The sequence below is a fragment of the Phalacrocorax aristotelis genome, chromosome 4 (genome assembly GCF_949628215.1).
Source record: "Phalacrocorax aristotelis chromosome 4, bGulAri2.1, whole genome shotgun sequence".
NCBI classification, from domain to species: domain Eukaryota; kingdom Metazoa; phylum Chordata; class Aves; order Suliformes; family Phalacrocoracidae; genus Phalacrocorax; species Phalacrocorax aristotelis.
In genome coordinates, this window is record NC_134279.1 from 26,865,875 (window position 1) to 26,882,518 (window position 16,644).

Consider the following 16,644-nt stretch of genomic DNA (forward strand, 5'->3'; position numbering starts at 1 on the left):
AGCTACACGCTCCCCCGAAGCACAGCTCCCCACACAACTGCCTACTGCTTTCAGAACGGGAAGCTGTTTTCCGTGACACTTTTGCTGGGTCAAGGAAAGCCTGAGTCGGGACCCTTGTGAGTCCTGCAGCCTTGTCGGTTCAGAGGGACCTCAGTGAGGTTTGTTTCTTGGTTGTTAAGATCTGAGTTTTCTTTGGCTCTAGCAAATTATGAGCGCTGCACATTTTAAAAACTTTCTTCCCCTGGTGGTCTAGCAGTGGATTGAGGATTACTTTGAAACATGAATACTTATTGTCTTAATAATGCAGGCTTCTGGGGCCCTGAGCCACATGGTTTGAAGGAATGATCTTTGGAGGTTGCAGTATATGTATCCATGATGTAGCACTCTGTGAATCAGACCTCATGAACAGCATTGTTTTAAGTTGAAGAGTTAAAAATAAGTTATTGCAGAAGAAAGTGCCTGTACTTAACCTAGAGGTGGAAGATGGTGCTTTCTCTCTGGGTCTGGCAGAGAAGTAGGGCAGAGATGTATTATTTTAACAAGAAAGAGGCTTGGTGAGAAAAATTGAATCGTTAAACTTGTCATGGCAACTGAGCGGAGTAAATCTGTTTCATTGCAACTACTGTGAATTTTGCTTTCAGGAATGGTCTGTGCCACAGCAGTCACTGAGAGTTGAGAGTTTCTGGTGAGATCAGTGTGAGACAGGATCCATGTCTGGAACTGTCTGAGAGCACAGCATGATTTCCTCTGTGGGATAAATTAACCATGGCTTTCTGCTTGTGCACAGTGAGATCCCTCGCTATCATCTATGCTTGTGTTGAGCTAAGAATAGAAAAAAGCAACTTCAGCAGTGCTGTGGGAAAACTGCATTGCTCCAGATGGCTGCTGATAAACTCTTTTCTCATTTGGGATTAAAAACAAAATAGTAGTAAATGATGGTCATTTCCCATCCACATCTTAATGTACACGTTTGCTTAGCAAGCTAGGAGGAAGCTAGGCTGAAGTTAGTCAGTTAGACGTGGACTTGTCTGAATACACTTGAGAAGCTATTGGAAAGTAGTTTAATTGCCTTGCAGGGAAAAAAGCAACCTACGAAGAGCTGGGAGTTTGCTTGGCTTGTTTGTTCATTTGTTAAAAAAACTTTGGCTTCCCCCCTTCATTTTGCTTTATTGAAATTATGTGGTTCTGAATGAAGAGCTCTTATTTCCATTGTTACATAGGTTTTTGTCTTGTGAGAACATTAGGTCTTCTCCTTGGCTTTCACAGAAAGGATCTTTATTCTTTCTCCAAAGACACAAGTGGAACAAATCCCACGTGTTATGTATTCATCTAACTCTACAGGTCACACGTTGTGTGCAACTGTCCCACCAATGTAGATCTGCTAAAAGCCAAAACCAATTTGAGATCCCAACTCAGAATCAGGCCCAACCAAGGAACCAAACAATGACTTGCATTCTTTGTAATTAGTCTTGACAGCAGGCTATTTGGTTAAAGCATATGTTTGCATTTCCTAATTTATTGGCATGCTTTTACTTTGGACTAACTAATTCTTCAGAGAGAGAGAAAAGCAAAAGCAGACCTGGCACCCCTGTGGCTATTTCATATGTTTGCTCTATGGGGACCGAGTCCTTGCTCAGAAAGCAGGACGGGAAGGAGAGGCTTTCACCATGATTGAGCCAGTTGGTTGCTTCATCGTGCCTGATGGCTGTGGAATATTAAGCAATAGGTGCAGTCCCAAGACTAAAGGGCAAACAAGCTCTATTGTTCATCTCTTGCGTGGAGGGTGGAAACTCTGTCCTCTTGCCTATAGTTCAGGCCAGTTTTGATCATCTAGTTAGCACACTGGCTGTAGAGAGGTCAGCTTCCACCTCCTTTAGTCTTTTTTTTTACATTTCTTGAAGTATAATGAATTGAAGTAGAGAAAATAACCTTTTTTTCCCTAAGTAACAAGTGAGTAATAGACTGAGTTGCAGTACCAATTCATTTGTGGTAAGCTGTCTCACAGGCATGGTGTGAATATAAAAGATTATATAGGTGTGATATAAGAGAGAAGTCTTTTGATAGTGCAAAAAGACATTTCTACTGGATGTGATAGCATAATCTAGTGGCACAGGTATTTGCATAGGGTATTAATAACTAGGGATTCTGTATGTACAAGACTGCGAGTAGTAGCCTAAATTTGATTTCTAACACACTGGTACCTAGGAATCAAGACCATTCCTGTATGCATCCATTTTCTTGAGCCACTTGTCTCACCTTTGCAATCACTATGCCTCTTTGCCAGGTGAGACAGAGTGATGAAGGATTGACCTGGTAGCTCTACAGTGCTTTTACTTTCCAGCTGTACAGCTAGCTGTGGCTTTTATCCTGTTCTTCAGCTCAGTCCCCAGTACCATCACAGGATGACTGTATGAGACAGAAACTGGCCAAGTGTCCAGCACAGTAACCACAGTGATATTGTCATTTATGTGGTATATGAAACTTTAGTTCTCTTCTTGAGTGCTGCTCAGCACCCCCACTAAGAGGGTAACAAATAACCTCCACGTGTTTTTTTCTTCTAGGAGTGGTAGTAGCCATGATCTCCTGCCAGGACCGACTCTGCACTTGGACTTTATGATGCGCTTAAAAAAAAAAGTTAACTGCCTCTGAGGGAGTCACTACTGATATCTGTTCTACCAAATCACTTACTGAGGCACAGCTCCTCTCAGTGTTGAGGGTGGGTCTGAAGCCAGCAGTGTCTAGGCCTGCTTGTGCTGGATAAGTGATGACACAGCCTAGGTAAAAATGCCAGTGGCTCTTCCTGCCTTTCTCTGACATAGTTAGCTAGTACAGTGTGGAGTAGCTTTAGCATAAAAACAAATGAGACATCAGAATACAAGCAAATGAGAGCCTGGTGACTAAGACACTGGCTGGGAATATTGTCTTCAAGTATTTGCTGGAGGCCATGCTGAAATTCAAACCCTTATCTCCCAAAGCTCAATAAAGTGTGTCTGCCACCCGTCTACTCACTCACCCTTCAGCACATCACAGTGTCTGTCTTACTCTCCCCCTGGAGTGCTTCTCCATTATGTTTTATAGTGCCAGACAGGGAGACTCGGACTGACTGACTCCATAGCACAACAGTCCCACCACTTAGTATTGCTCCAGCTTGCGGTGAAATTCTGTGGTTCAGGATGACCATATAAAATATGCAGGATAGCATGTCAAGAAAACATTGCACTAAGAAAAGTTGCTAAGTTAAGATCTCCTCTGCCAAAAGGGGAAGGCAAAGGTAGAGATAAACCTTACTTCTGCACGCTCCTCAAATCAAGGGAATGGCATTAGCTACTTAATCACAGAAGTTAGATAGCCAGACCCTTCCTCAGCCTCACTGTGAAGTTAATACAAGAGGAAGAGCCTCAGTAGTACTCCTGGAAGGACTTGTTCAGCTATAAACCCCACCCCAGCTTTTCCCCTCTATCATCTGCATAATTTTTTTGAGTATTTCTATCATGTGCCCTTGGCATTTTGAATATAAACTCGGGAAGGGCAGGAACAGAGATTCATATTCTCTCTCAAAAAGAAATGTGTAACATCTATGTGTTGCTATGGCCTGACTGGCAAAGGTTAGTGTTGGTGGACTGATGCAGGGGACATCCTGGCACAGCATGAGCAGCACCCACTTAAATACCTAGCCTGAATCCTCCAACAGAGCAAAAAATCCAGTACATCTTTGCTGTATGGTTTTGGACATGCATTCAACAGTGTCTTTTATACAAGGATTACAGAAGTAATTGGAATGACTGAGAAAAAAACATTTCAGCAAGCAGTGCTCTTAATCAGGCAACACATTCTGAAAATGCAACTCATCATCACAGGCAAATCTAGTTTATGTCATGCTACGGGTGACTTGATCGCCTGTAATCTGGGCTAAAAAAAATTAAATAAGATTGTTTAAATGCAGCTTCAGGGAGTGCTACGTATTTTATCTCGGTTTCATCTGGTTTCCCACAATATCAAAGCTGTGTTTAGTGGATAGAGATTTACGACCAGAAAATGATATGTATAGCTGAAGAATGTGAAAGGATGGTGTGCCTTGTAGAATTAGTTATCATTGCTGGGGAAGTAGAGCTGGTTTACAGCTTGCTTTTTCCCTCTCCATCTGGGACTGATTTGTGTCTTTGAGTTGTATATAGGAAATGTTCTCTGCAATTCTCTAAACGTAAGAGCTGTGTTTCAGGCACCATGGTGTAGGAGAGTTTGAAAACCTTGATTCATGCATAGACAATTGTTAGCATGTACATTTTTACAATTATGTTTTCCTGAGCCTATATTTTTAAAAATATATACATATTTATACATACATTGGCTCAGTTACTACTAACAATGGGACAATTATGAACACATCTTCCCCCATTAGCCAAGGCTGTGTACACACTGTATTATTTTGATTTATATTTGTGCTTTAATACCAAATACTATGCAGTGTTGGAAATTATTTTGCTGGGAACAGGAGTTATCCCAGTGAACGTCTAGCGACTAGGAGGCAGACACAAGGTTATGTAGGCATTTTTGTTTCAAGCTCCATGTGATTGATAGTTAGGATAGCAAATGGATGGTGGTTTTGGAAGAAAGATCAAGGCAATTGATGGCATCAGGCATTTGAAAGAGGGTTTTTTTTTTGTATAACCGGCTGGCAGCTGGTCTTTTGGGGTTCTGAATGGACTTGCCAGTTGTTGTCTGAGCTACATGTACCACAGAACTATTTTTTGATGTGCTGCAGTTATTTGCCTTAGGTAGGTGACTGTTTTGGCTTACTTTTTCATTTCAAAAGTGTAATCTTTATTTAGGAAGGGGCTCTAGAGTGGGACTAAAGGCTGAGTTATTTTACTTTCCTTGGCAATTTTTAATGTCAAAATAATCTTTTGTTTCACTTTTACCATTCTTAAAGACAGCTCTGAGAGTTAGCAATTAGATGCACATCTTAAAATATCTTTTACATGTCACTCAGCCTAAAAGCCAAAAGTAAAACAGACACTAGATATGGTATGTGAGAGCATTCATTAGCACTATTCAGGATCAGGGAACTTTTTTTTTAAAAGCCATTTGAGGAACCAAAAGAAAACTGCAAGTAGGCTTCTTGCTGACAGGTTGCAGGTGTATACCACATGCCCATATTGGAAAAAAGATGCAGTTATGAAGGTCTTGATGACAGACAAGGGTCTAAAATGCCTTCATCTCCAGGTTTTAGCTAGTTCACCTGTTTTTTATTTGCATTTCCGCCAGCTAGTAGTGTTAGTATTTTCCAAACTCAGTATAACCATGCACAGGTCTATATAAAATCTCTTTTCTGCATTGCAAGAACCTTGGTTTAGTAGGGTCTCATTTTAGTCAGGGAAGCCTTACTTTTATGGTAACTACATAATAAATTGTAAGTCAGTGTTAATGATTTCTTGCTGGAAAGAATGAGGGAAAAGAGTGATGAGATTGAGGGGAGAGCACTTTAGTTCTGCTTTGCTAGAATAGGTAGAATCCGTTTATGCCTTAAGAGTACCAAACAGGTGAGTGCTTGCATTTGTGTCTCAGTGCTACTCCAAGCTAAAAGATATGACCTTCTTTGATGTTCATCCTCTTGAGGATAAACTCAAGAGGAAATGTTTATTCTTAAGGTGGAAGACTTGCACGTACATCAGATTACTCCAAACAGCTGCACTCTGGAATCATTCTTCAAAGACACATATTCAGGGGGCAGAATTAATGGGGCAGCAGCACTTGGGAAATAGCCAGCCAGCACTTTTGGTAACTGTAAAGTGAATTTTGACAAAGGGAACAGCTAATGAAATCACATGGGAAATGGCACGGTTTCCCCTCCCACTAATGGCATGACAGAAGTTTGCTTGGTTTTATTATCAGCTCTCTTGTTTCTTCTGCAGTTCCCAACAGCAAGGCACAAAGAGAAGCAACAAGTTCTCCATCTAAAAGAACAATTTTCAGAGCAAATTCTTAGTAGCCTCCAAGGTTTTATTTTCTGAGAAAAATATAATCAGGCCTTGATTTAAAATATTATTAGAAAAGTAATCTGCCTACATTGAAAATTAGTCAGTCGAGCTTTTTGATTGTGGTGAACAATTAATTGCAAGAGTAATTTTGAAAACAGTAAAAGCAATACTTTGATTTATTTCTTATACTGGAGAAAATTGGTTGAGGAAGTATAAACATAATTTTCCAGAAATTCAAAAATTTATTCTCATCTTTTTATCTAAACAATTTACTCAAGTATAATTTTGAGGAATTTAAAAAAAACTCTATGATTACTTTAATAGGCAGCAAAATTAGATGCAGACAGCATAGTTGTAGCTGTGTGAGAGTCAGCGGAAAGGATCCTGGAATGTGGCAGTGTACATTGTTATGTCTCCTTCAAGCGTCATGTCTTTTCCTCCTGTAGGAATAAACATTTCTTTCTCTCTCTTTATGGGACAATACAGTGCTTTCAGAGCCTTGTTTTAGAAGTCAGTTTTCCTGTAAAATAATGCTTGTTTTAATGAATATAGGAGAATTGTATATGTGTGTCTCCACTTCCAGGGAATTATATGTGCAAGACAGTTTTGTGCTCTATAATATATTCCATGCTGCATACCATAGGGTGTTGTTTAGCAGGTGGCGAGGTTAAGGAGTATACTAAGTCCATAAGTGAAATAAAGGTTATCAAAGTGAAATGCTGACCAGTGATGTTTGTTCACTTCCAAGAAGTCCAACTGGTGTGGGTCAGTGGGGAGTGGTGCAATTGCAAAGGAGCTTGTACCAATGCGGTGTAGATGTTCACTGTCAGAACAGCGAACTTGTTATCCATCAGTGTGTTTGACAACTGTCAAAGGAAAAAGCCAGTAAAAATCCTGAAACACACCCTGCAATAGGTAACAATTTAAACTGCAAGGAGGCAGAGAGGAGTTTTATGGCTCTGTTTATTCTTCACTATGGAGTTTTAAGCTCTTGCCTATGAATCAGAGGCCTGAACCCACAAAAATATGACATATCTTGTGCCAACATACGTTTGAGGCAAGAAAAGATGAAACCACCAGGGAGCTTGTTGTGTCCCCCTGATTCTTTAAGACATACCTCTTCACCAGCAGTGTGAGCTTAAAGATTGCTATATGGCTGCAGTGAAGCATCCCTGCCTGCGTCTCCTGGCCCCAGTGAATGGTACCTCACCTGTCAGTTTGTTTGTCTGGGGTTTTGGTTTTTTTTTTAATGATGGGCTGCATATGTGCCTTGTACAAAGCAGTGTGTCACTGTAAATCTTTCTTTGATCCACCAGGCCTATCCTTGTACCAATGATAAGGAATGCGAAGTTGGGCGGTACTGCCACAGTCCTCATCAAGCAACGTCTGCATGCATGATGTGCCGGAGGAAGAAGAAGCGTTGCCACAGAGATGGCATGTGCTGCCCTGGGAACCGCTGCAACAATGGTACATTAGTAATTTCTTGGTTTTCCTCCATAAAATCAGCATTTTGATAACATCTATTTCTCTGAGTCTTCCCAGCATCAGTATTTTTTTTCCTGGGTGACAGTGCTTTTTTCTAAACCAAGATGACTTCATTTTCTACGTTGTTGCACTCCATTTTCTTTAATAGTATTTCTATGTTTAAGGCTATTTCCCATTTTGGGGTGGGGAAACCCAAAAATGCTGCTGCTGCTGACTGAAATCACAGCACTACATTCAATGTGGTTTAATTCACTGGAAGACTGCACAGAACCCATATTTTTAAGGAAGAAAAAGAGGCTTAATGAACCCTTGAGCTATATTCGCCATGGGGTGGGGCGAGGTGGGGAGCTGGGGTGGGGGGAGGGGTTGGGGGGGTTATAACTGTACTGCTTGCATTCCCCTACTCTCCTCTGGAGACTGGAGACAAACATCTTCGAGGCAGTCTCCAGGTAGTCAGACCACAAAGCCACAGTGACAGCAAGACTGTGTGACAGTGAGTGAAGTAGAGCTGTGGTGAAGTTAGGCGCTGGGGATCAGGGACAGTGGTGTGATTAGAGCTGAACAGCACTGAGGCCAAGCCCAGCACTTTCATGGTCCTGGTCCTGATCCTGGTATGTGTATGTCTCTTGGCTGCTTTTCCTTTTGTTCAAATCTCTGCCTGACTGTCTTTTTTCCTCACAGGTATTTGCATACCAGTAACTGAAAGCATCCTTACACCTCACATCCCTGCTCTAGAAGGGCCACGCAACAAGAAGAATGGTCATTATGCTAGCAAGGATTTGGGATGGCAAAACCTAGGGCGGTCACGCTCCAAGCTGTCACACATAAAAGGTAAGATCACTTTTGTATTACGCTGCTTTGTTCCTTCATGAATCATGATATTGCTGTTAAGATACACCAATAAATCAGAAATAGGCAGTAATTTCACAGGGAGTGAATGTCTATTGTGAGAATTCACAGCAAGTCTCAGAGAGTGATATAACATCAACCAACAGTTTCTGTGATTGGAATAGCATCTGCTTTCTACTTTGTATCAGAGGTGGACTGGCAATCCATTTTTCAATTGTGCAAGACTGCAAGATCCTCCTCTTGTAATAGTCATGTAATTAAGCACTTGTAATTCTACTTACAATCCTGTAGCTGAATTCCTCCTTACTAAGTCTTACGGCAGGCCTCAGTAATTAACCCCTAGAATGCTCCTAATTCATATCTTCCCTTGTGTTTACATCGTTCAGCTAGCCACAGATGGAAATACCATCTCTCCTTTTCTGAGCTTCATTTACATCAGTCTGCACTGAATCTGTACTTCTGTGTTTTTCCATGAGGTAAAATAGTTTGGTTGCTCTTTTTAGGACACGAAGGCGATCCCTGCCTACGGTCATCAGACTGTATTGAGGGACATTGCTGTGCTCGCCATTTCTGGACCAAAATTTGTAAGCCTGTGTTGCATCAGGGGGAGGTGTGCACCAAACAGCGCAAGAAAGGCTCCCATGGACTGGAGATTTTCCAACGATGTGACTGTGCCAAGGGGCTGTCTTGCAAAGTATGGAAAGATGCGACCTCCTCTTCTAAATCAAGACTTCACGTGTGCCAGAAAATCTGAATGAGACTGGGAAGATAGTATTAAGTGACTGTGGCTTTATGTATTTAATGCATTACGGCATGGCGGGAAATGAGGACTGCAAATGGAAGCAGAATGGCTAAAGTAACAGTTAGGGTAGGAGTAGATGTCACACCAAATACATTTCTTTTTGAGCTGGTAGTAAACCCAAGTGCATCTGGAGTTCTCCTACTGTGCAGCTCTTCTGTATATAATCTACAGTTTGTGGGAAATGCTAATACGCAAACAAGTACAGTGGAAATTAATGTCCCTTACTTTGCTGTGGTGTCCCATGATGTTCTAGGGGTCCAGTGTTAGGGCCACAGTGGGTTTCTAGCGTGGTAATGACTGCTAAATACATTGTATACATTGTACTCCTATAGGAAGCAGAATGTGCCAGGACGACTCTTCTGTCGACACATTATTGGTCACATTGCAGGTGTGAGAAATGGAAATAGTTACTGTGACTGTCCACACACCCTTGTCATTCAGGGCTGACACTTCAGCAAAGAAAGCACTCCTGCAGGACAAGAGTGCTATGTTTTGCAGGTCCTCATGAAAGAGGTGAAAACTTACCATCATCTCCCAGTCTCAAGAAAGCAGCAGTTTCCCTAAGAGGAGGCATATAAACAGGGTTTTATTTCCTATAAATAAGTAAACTGAAATGCTTTACGTAGTTCAGTGTCACAGTATGGCTCTTAATCACTTATATTTGCCTCGGTTTACTGCTAGTATACATTGGATTGAACAGATGAAGCAAATATGCGCATGCTGAAGCCAGAATCTATACACAGGCAGTTGCTCATTAGTCCTAAATATTCTTTTTTTGCCTAAGCACACTTGCATTATAGACATTTCCAAAAGAGTGTTGAAGTGCCTAACACAAAGAACTATGAAGTTGTGTCACCATTGCTGTTATAACAGATGATGCGGATATTTGATGAGGTGTTTAGAGCACGCTGCTGCAAACTCAAAATTTTACCTTTTATTAGTAGTGATGGCCTACTGATGGCACTCTGCAGAAGTATAATGGATTTGTTTCTTAGAGGCAGCAAAGAAAACGTTGGCTCCTGTGAGCACCTCCATTCCTGCAGAAAAGGATGTAAGAAGAGTGTACGTCCACAAATGGCTTGTTAAACATCGTGCGGTGTCACAGCATACCAGCCTCCAGCATGTAGTCAGCCGGAACTTCATGTCCTCTCAGCCTGGACTGTTCTGCCAGGAATGATGGAATTACATGTACTGTGGAAACAGCTGACAGCTCTACCTTGTTTGTGTACTAGTTTAAAAAAAGGACAGTCTCTATCCCATGACTTGTCGCCCAGGTCTTTTAAAATTTTTTTCATTTTACTTATTTGCAAGTATTCCTTTGTATAGACATTGGTAAAGAGACTGATACTTCTTTAAAGAAGTCTGATTCTATAATTGACCTACTGCTAAGTTGTAATTACCCATTTATAATTACCCATTTTCATGTTTTGTAATAGAAGGGACTTTTCTGTTTAATCAGTTCTGAACAATGCGGGTACACCAGTATGTAGTTTAGCTTCGAAGACCCTGTCACCCGTACCTGACACCTTTTTCCACTGACACGTCTCCACCAGCAGTTGTTTTAAAGCTTGAGCTTAGCTACACCACCTGACTCAGACTTCCTATTTAGAACAGACTTCAGCTGCATTGCCGTTGTCTTTCATAAGAGTCTAAATACGAAGAGTATTTCACACCCCTCTTTCCCCGCTGGAGTTAGTTTTTATTGACCTAGAGGGACTGCTTGGAGACAGGGTCTTCTGTTTTTTTAATAGTCTCAGTCAGATTTTTATCTTGCAGGCCTACCATTGCAACTCTGCTTATTTCAAAGTTTTTCCAGAATAACTGAAACAGGAATAAGGCTCAGAAATAGCATAATTTCAAGATATTAAAAAAGTACAGGAACCAGTATTGCAAGTGTTATTTACACTGACACAGCACATACACAGCAGAAGAACTCTATTGCTCTTGTGACTACATATTAAAAAAAGATGATAGCCAGCATGAGCAGCGGGGTTGCAGAAATCGGCTTTCAGCAATTTTTAGCTCTTCTTAACATTGGCCTACCCCTCCCTTTTCCTCTTGCAAGACATAGTTATTTGGGATAATTTATTTACAGGAAATGTTTAATGAGATGTATTTTCTTATAGAGATATTTCTTACACAAAGCTTTGTAGCAGAATATATTTGCAGCCTGTTGACTCTAATGTAGAAAAATGTATAATAAGATTAAATATATTAAATGTCCTTTCCTCCCCAAATATTTTACCCATATTCCTTTCCTTACCTGCTGCTTAAGAAGAGTAGTTCTTTCTAGAAAAATATACAAATCTATTAAAAAATACATATATTTTAGCTGTACAAGACAAAGTATCTGATTGTACTTGTGTCTCAAAGCACTATGTAGCCTGAGTTTTAGTAGAACAGATGAAGGTCATCTTAAAATCCCCACATGTCATTCCTACAAAACTGGTTTAAGTTGGAACAATCTGTGCTTCTTTTGGGACAGTTTACACCTAAACATTCAAGAATAAGTTTTGAAAATAACGCACCTGGATGCACAATGTTCAGTCAGCCAGGTTGAATAGGAAAGGTGCCCAGACACATTCCCTGGATAGTGATACACACCCGAGAGCCTCACAGTGGGTAAAGCTGGTATTTAAATTACACAATATTTTGCTATAGGCTGCAACATACAAATGCATTGCTGCAAGATCTATAACTAGCAATTCTGAAATGGCAAATAACAACATTCAGCTCTAATAACATGACACAAGCCATATGACGTAACTGAAAACATTGCTACTAAACCCAACCAAGTTCTGATCCCAGAAAACCCCTGCTGAGCTCAATAAATATTGCAAAATAATGGCTGTGGTTATTAAGCAATGGTCTCAATATCCTTGTTACTTGTTTCTGGTAATCCTTTGCTCAAACAGATGTATATTTAGCGGATGGCCTCCTCTCCAAGTCACACTAGTGTCGGTACAAAATGAAAAGTTTTTGCTACTGTTATTTGGTGGGTAGGCCTTTGAAAATTCTCACACTTTTAACAACAACTTAATAAAGTAAGTTATGAGCATCTTCAGAGCCCAATGACTTCAACAGAGCGTGAGACTGCCAAAGTCTTCAGATTTAAATCTGGGAACAGAAACAATAGGCACAAATACCGAGCAACATAGCTGAACTGAATAGAACGCAAGCAGTTTCGCAAGACTGACTTTGATTGTTTAGAAGCCATTAAGTTAGTTAATAGATTGGGGAATATACATCAGTTTGAGACTAAAAGAGCAGCTAAATTTGGGGATAATTGCTCTCACTCACTGTGGCACTCATCAAGGGAATCAAGAGTGACTTTGGCTCAGTAACATTTCAGAAATATGCTGCCATGACACAAGTACTAAAGAGATTATTGCTGAACAATTCAACTACTCTTTGTACTAGCCAAGAATAGCATCAGCAATGCAATATCTCTTTGGAAACACTTATTAACAACGTTTCTATAAGTAATGGATTGCTACTCTATAACAGCATGTCTTTGAATTACAGCATTAAAAAATGTGGGTGTGTATCTGTTACCATATTAGTTGCTTTATGTTGTTTCTGACCTATAGTATTTATGCTTTTAAACGGTTTTAATGAAAATAACTGACGTAGATTTATGCACTTACTTGTACAACAACACTTTAAACAGCATACATCCAGCACCTGACACCTAAAACACAATTCACCAAAAATTCAAGCCATCATCTGCATAGTCTGACTTTCATACTTGTCTCAACAGCAGCCAAAAAAAAAAAAACCCCAAAACCAAACAAACCAAAAAAAAAACCCCAAATCACCAGACACCATGAACTCTCTTGGTCAGAGGCTGAGAAGAGACATTTCTATACTATTCACCAACCCACCAGCCCTCTCTGCTTTCGCTTCAGAGCCCAGCATCTTCACCCCCAAAAGAAACGTAAATGCTGGCAAAGAAAGTCTGTGGTTTTCCTCCCATTTACTTTCCTTTCCTATCCTGAAGGCCAAAGCCAGCAGGAACTCATATAGCAGATACTCTAAGGCAAGGCTTTTACGAGTCTTGCAATCTCTTCTCTACCGTTCAAAAAACTTACCTGCTAAGAGAATTGTGTAGACAATAAGACTACACTTACAAAAAAAAAAAGAAATCTAGCTCTTTGGAGTATCAGTCAAGTGTTCTGAAAAATCACTGTCCCCAGTGAGGGTTAAAAAAAAAGACCCAAAGTCACACACCGCCCCCCCCCCCCCCCCCCCCCCCCAGTGGTCTCTGACCAAGGTAACGCAGGTTTGTTTTGTGTTTGGTTGGGTTTTGTTTTGGTTGGTTGTTTTTTTCCCACTAGGCAGTTCCACTCCACCCAAAGCCATCATTAATCTTGTTTTTAAATCAGACTAATATGCTTTCTTACCTAGCTCACCAGTCTGATGTCTGGCATCTTTCTGATGATGCATTAGACTAACTCTGTTTCTTCACTCCTGTCTAGAGGTCTGCGCTCCCTCATTTAAATCATAATATTTCACTGAGATGAACAGAAACTTTCTGCTCAAGTGCCTTACTATCTAACAGTTTTTAACATGCCTACCACTGTCAAAGACTGCTTACCATTCAACAGAGACCCTACACCCATTCTTACCTTATGTTTTTCCTTCAACTTTATATGACTTGTCAGTTGCTGAAATGTGGCAGATATATCTGCTACTGCCCCCTCTAACCTTACTGCTTTGCCAGCTTTTTACAAACCTGCTTAAGGGAGCAATGCAGGAGGAGAAAGCACAGAAAATGGGGAGGGTGGACTGGAGCAAGCCAGCCAAAAGCTTGAAATGGTGGGGAGAAGAGGGAATCTACCTCAGAATTTCATTAGATGCTATTGCATCCCAATAATGTATCCCACCTGATTACCAAGAATGGAGGAAGGGTGAACTGACCCATAGTGGGGGGAGGCCTGATGATTGAGTGATTCTAGTCCCTCAAAAGCTGAATCGTTGAGCCTATGTCCCTCTGGCAGCAGCATGCCTCTCACCTTGGTCCACTGTGTATCCAACTCCCAGTAATTCCAAAGGCTTTGGATTTGTCACTAACCCTCAGACCCATTGTTGAGACAACACTGCTATAGCTCTCAGCCTGCCCACGACTAGAGATCCGACTGGAAGACTGCAGAGAAGGAAGGAAGAGACAAAAGCAGGAGACGGCTGCTGCGTTGCAGAACTCCAGCTGGTCCCAGAGCTATTATTTTGACCACCACTGATGGGCCTGACCCTGATGGATATACAGCATTGGATTGAGCTCATTGCAAACTTGTTTATTCTGGCAGCTCCCTGTTTATTTTGGAATTGCTTATTGTTATAGCATGAGTGTCAATTACTTATTTACAAATGTCTGGTACCAATAAACTTTTTGTTTTTTACAGTACTGGTTTGCAGCTTGATTTAGAAGTGGTTTGCAGCATGCCAACTTCCTGAAGCAGAGGAAATAATCTTTTAGAGGAACTAATATTTTAAGAAGCACAGGCTTTATTTTTTTTCTTTTTAAGAGAAAACTATTTAGAAAAAGAGGAGGAAAAATACATAGTTAACACAAAAAGATTTCCTGACACAAATTGTAGTTTTTGAGTCCTTGGAAAAACTCATACTGTAATTCTCCACTGCTATTATCAAAGTTGGCCAAAGAGTAGTAACAAATCAGAAATGTATACCTGTATGGCTGCTATGGCATGTATAGTCCTGTTTTCTATTCCTTATAAGCTATTCTTTTTTTCTGAAAGTATGTTATTCATAAATATTCACTCAATAGGCTTGCAAACTTCTTTTAAAATCAACTATTACTCAACCATTCAATAATTCAGTACAAAAGTAAGCATAGGGCTCACAGATACGGGTTCTTTCTTTAATGGCAGTAATTTCTAATGGAACTATTGAAGTATATAGATACATACAGAGTAATGAATAACATGGTTCTGGAAGAAATCTGCCAGGAATTTTGGAATGCATCTCATTAATGAATCCAATGATCAGCCAAAGATTTAGAAAAATCCACCTCAAAATTATTTGGGCAATGTCCTTGTGTCACTATCTGAACAATTATGGGTATCGTAGCAATGCTTCTTTAGAACAACGGACAATAAAAGAAAATCCTCATGGATGTGCTGTCAAAGAACAGTTAACTCTTCTGTTTCAAATAACATCTAACTCTTCTATTGAATTAAGTTCAGAAGAGGGCGATACTGCCTTTCCCAGTGCAGCACACTATTAACTGGCAATATTGTGTTAAGTTTGGATAACTACTGGCTTAAGTTATTAAAACTTTTTAATTACTTGAGAGATAGAGCTCTTTATCCTGGAACTTCCTTCTAACCTGTATGGAGATCAATGTTTATGGGAGGAACAGTCTACAAGTCATAAACAATCCCCATTAGAAATTCATCAGGATGACTAAATAATTGTGAAGAAAAAGCCTTCCCTCTGCTACCACAGCATCCAGTGAGACCTCAAAATATATTAAAAACTATGAATTTGTCAGATTAATTTTCATTTCTCTGCATCTCTGGATTTTTAGTTCTGGCATAATCAGATGTGGAAAGGCCAAAATGCAATTCTCAAAGTATCTCCAGCCTGACAACAAGTAGAACAATAATTCCCATTGCAGAGCCTGTTTTAGTGAGATTTTCAGCTCAAAACATATATTCAAAAGGTTCAGAGGCTTTGAAGAAGAATCCAGAATGCTTCATGTTTATTCAAGCACCAATTTTCAAACATTTTGAGATTTGCTTATTAAAAGCTATTGTAGAAATATATGGTTATACAATTGCAATTACATACCATATTGTGCAATGCACGGAATAAGTACATCTTCAAAAAGCAGAAGAAATCAGATGAAGAAATTTTCCTTCTGCAGTTTAACGCTGAAAACTAAAAGTCACCCACAACAGAGTACAATCATTTAGCACTCATCTTGTATGGTACAGGGACTATCTTAATAATTGAAACTAAAAATACATTAGTGCTCTAGTACGCCTCACCTGAATTCACAGCCTCTCTGAATAAGCAAACAGGGAGGCACTCATATGAAGAAATCTTGCTTTGCATGCATTTTAGCAAAAGACGGATCTTACCCTTAATAAGCATCAACTTTGCTAGTGTTGTCTTCCTCATCTGAACAAAGAGGTTAATTTGTACATGATCAAACATGTATTTAATGAGCTCCTCAGCTCTGTTATCAGAGTAAATTAATGTGTCCTAGAAACAACACAGGAAATCAGTTTTCAGCCAAGAGTTCAAATTTAATTCTAATTTTGGTTATTAATTCAGATTTCTGCCTTTTAAAAAAAATAGACGGCTATAGACTCTTTCAGGAATATTCCACCTCTAACTGCCCAATTGCAAAATTTAAATCAAATTAATTGCATGCAACGTAGAAGAAAGCAGAACTGAATAGTTGTTTCTAACATCTACTGAGCACTAACAAATTGAGTAGACAAACTGTCAAGGAAACTTGAGATGGACTTTGCAACAGCTTGAAATAAATGTTAAAATTCCTGT

General features: G+C 40.0%; 1 protein-coding gene across 1 annotated transcript in view; it reads left to right on the forward strand.

Annotated features, from left to right (window-relative positions):
- Positions 1-11,452, forward strand: part of DKK2 (dickkopf Wnt signaling pathway inhibitor 2) — a 43,597-nt gene extending 32,145 nt beyond the window's left edge. Inside the window, exons 2-4 of the mRNA XM_075090700.1 lie at positions 7,295-7,445; positions 8,145-8,294; positions 8,816-11,452. Coding sequence (XP_074946801.1) covers positions 7,295-7,445; positions 8,145-8,294; positions 8,816-9,066 — 552 coding nt within the window. The 3' untranslated portion in view covers positions 9,067-11,452. The remainder of the gene's footprint in view (positions 1-7,294; positions 7,446-8,144; positions 8,295-8,815) is intronic.
- Positions 11,453-16,644: the final 5,192 nt, after the last annotated feature.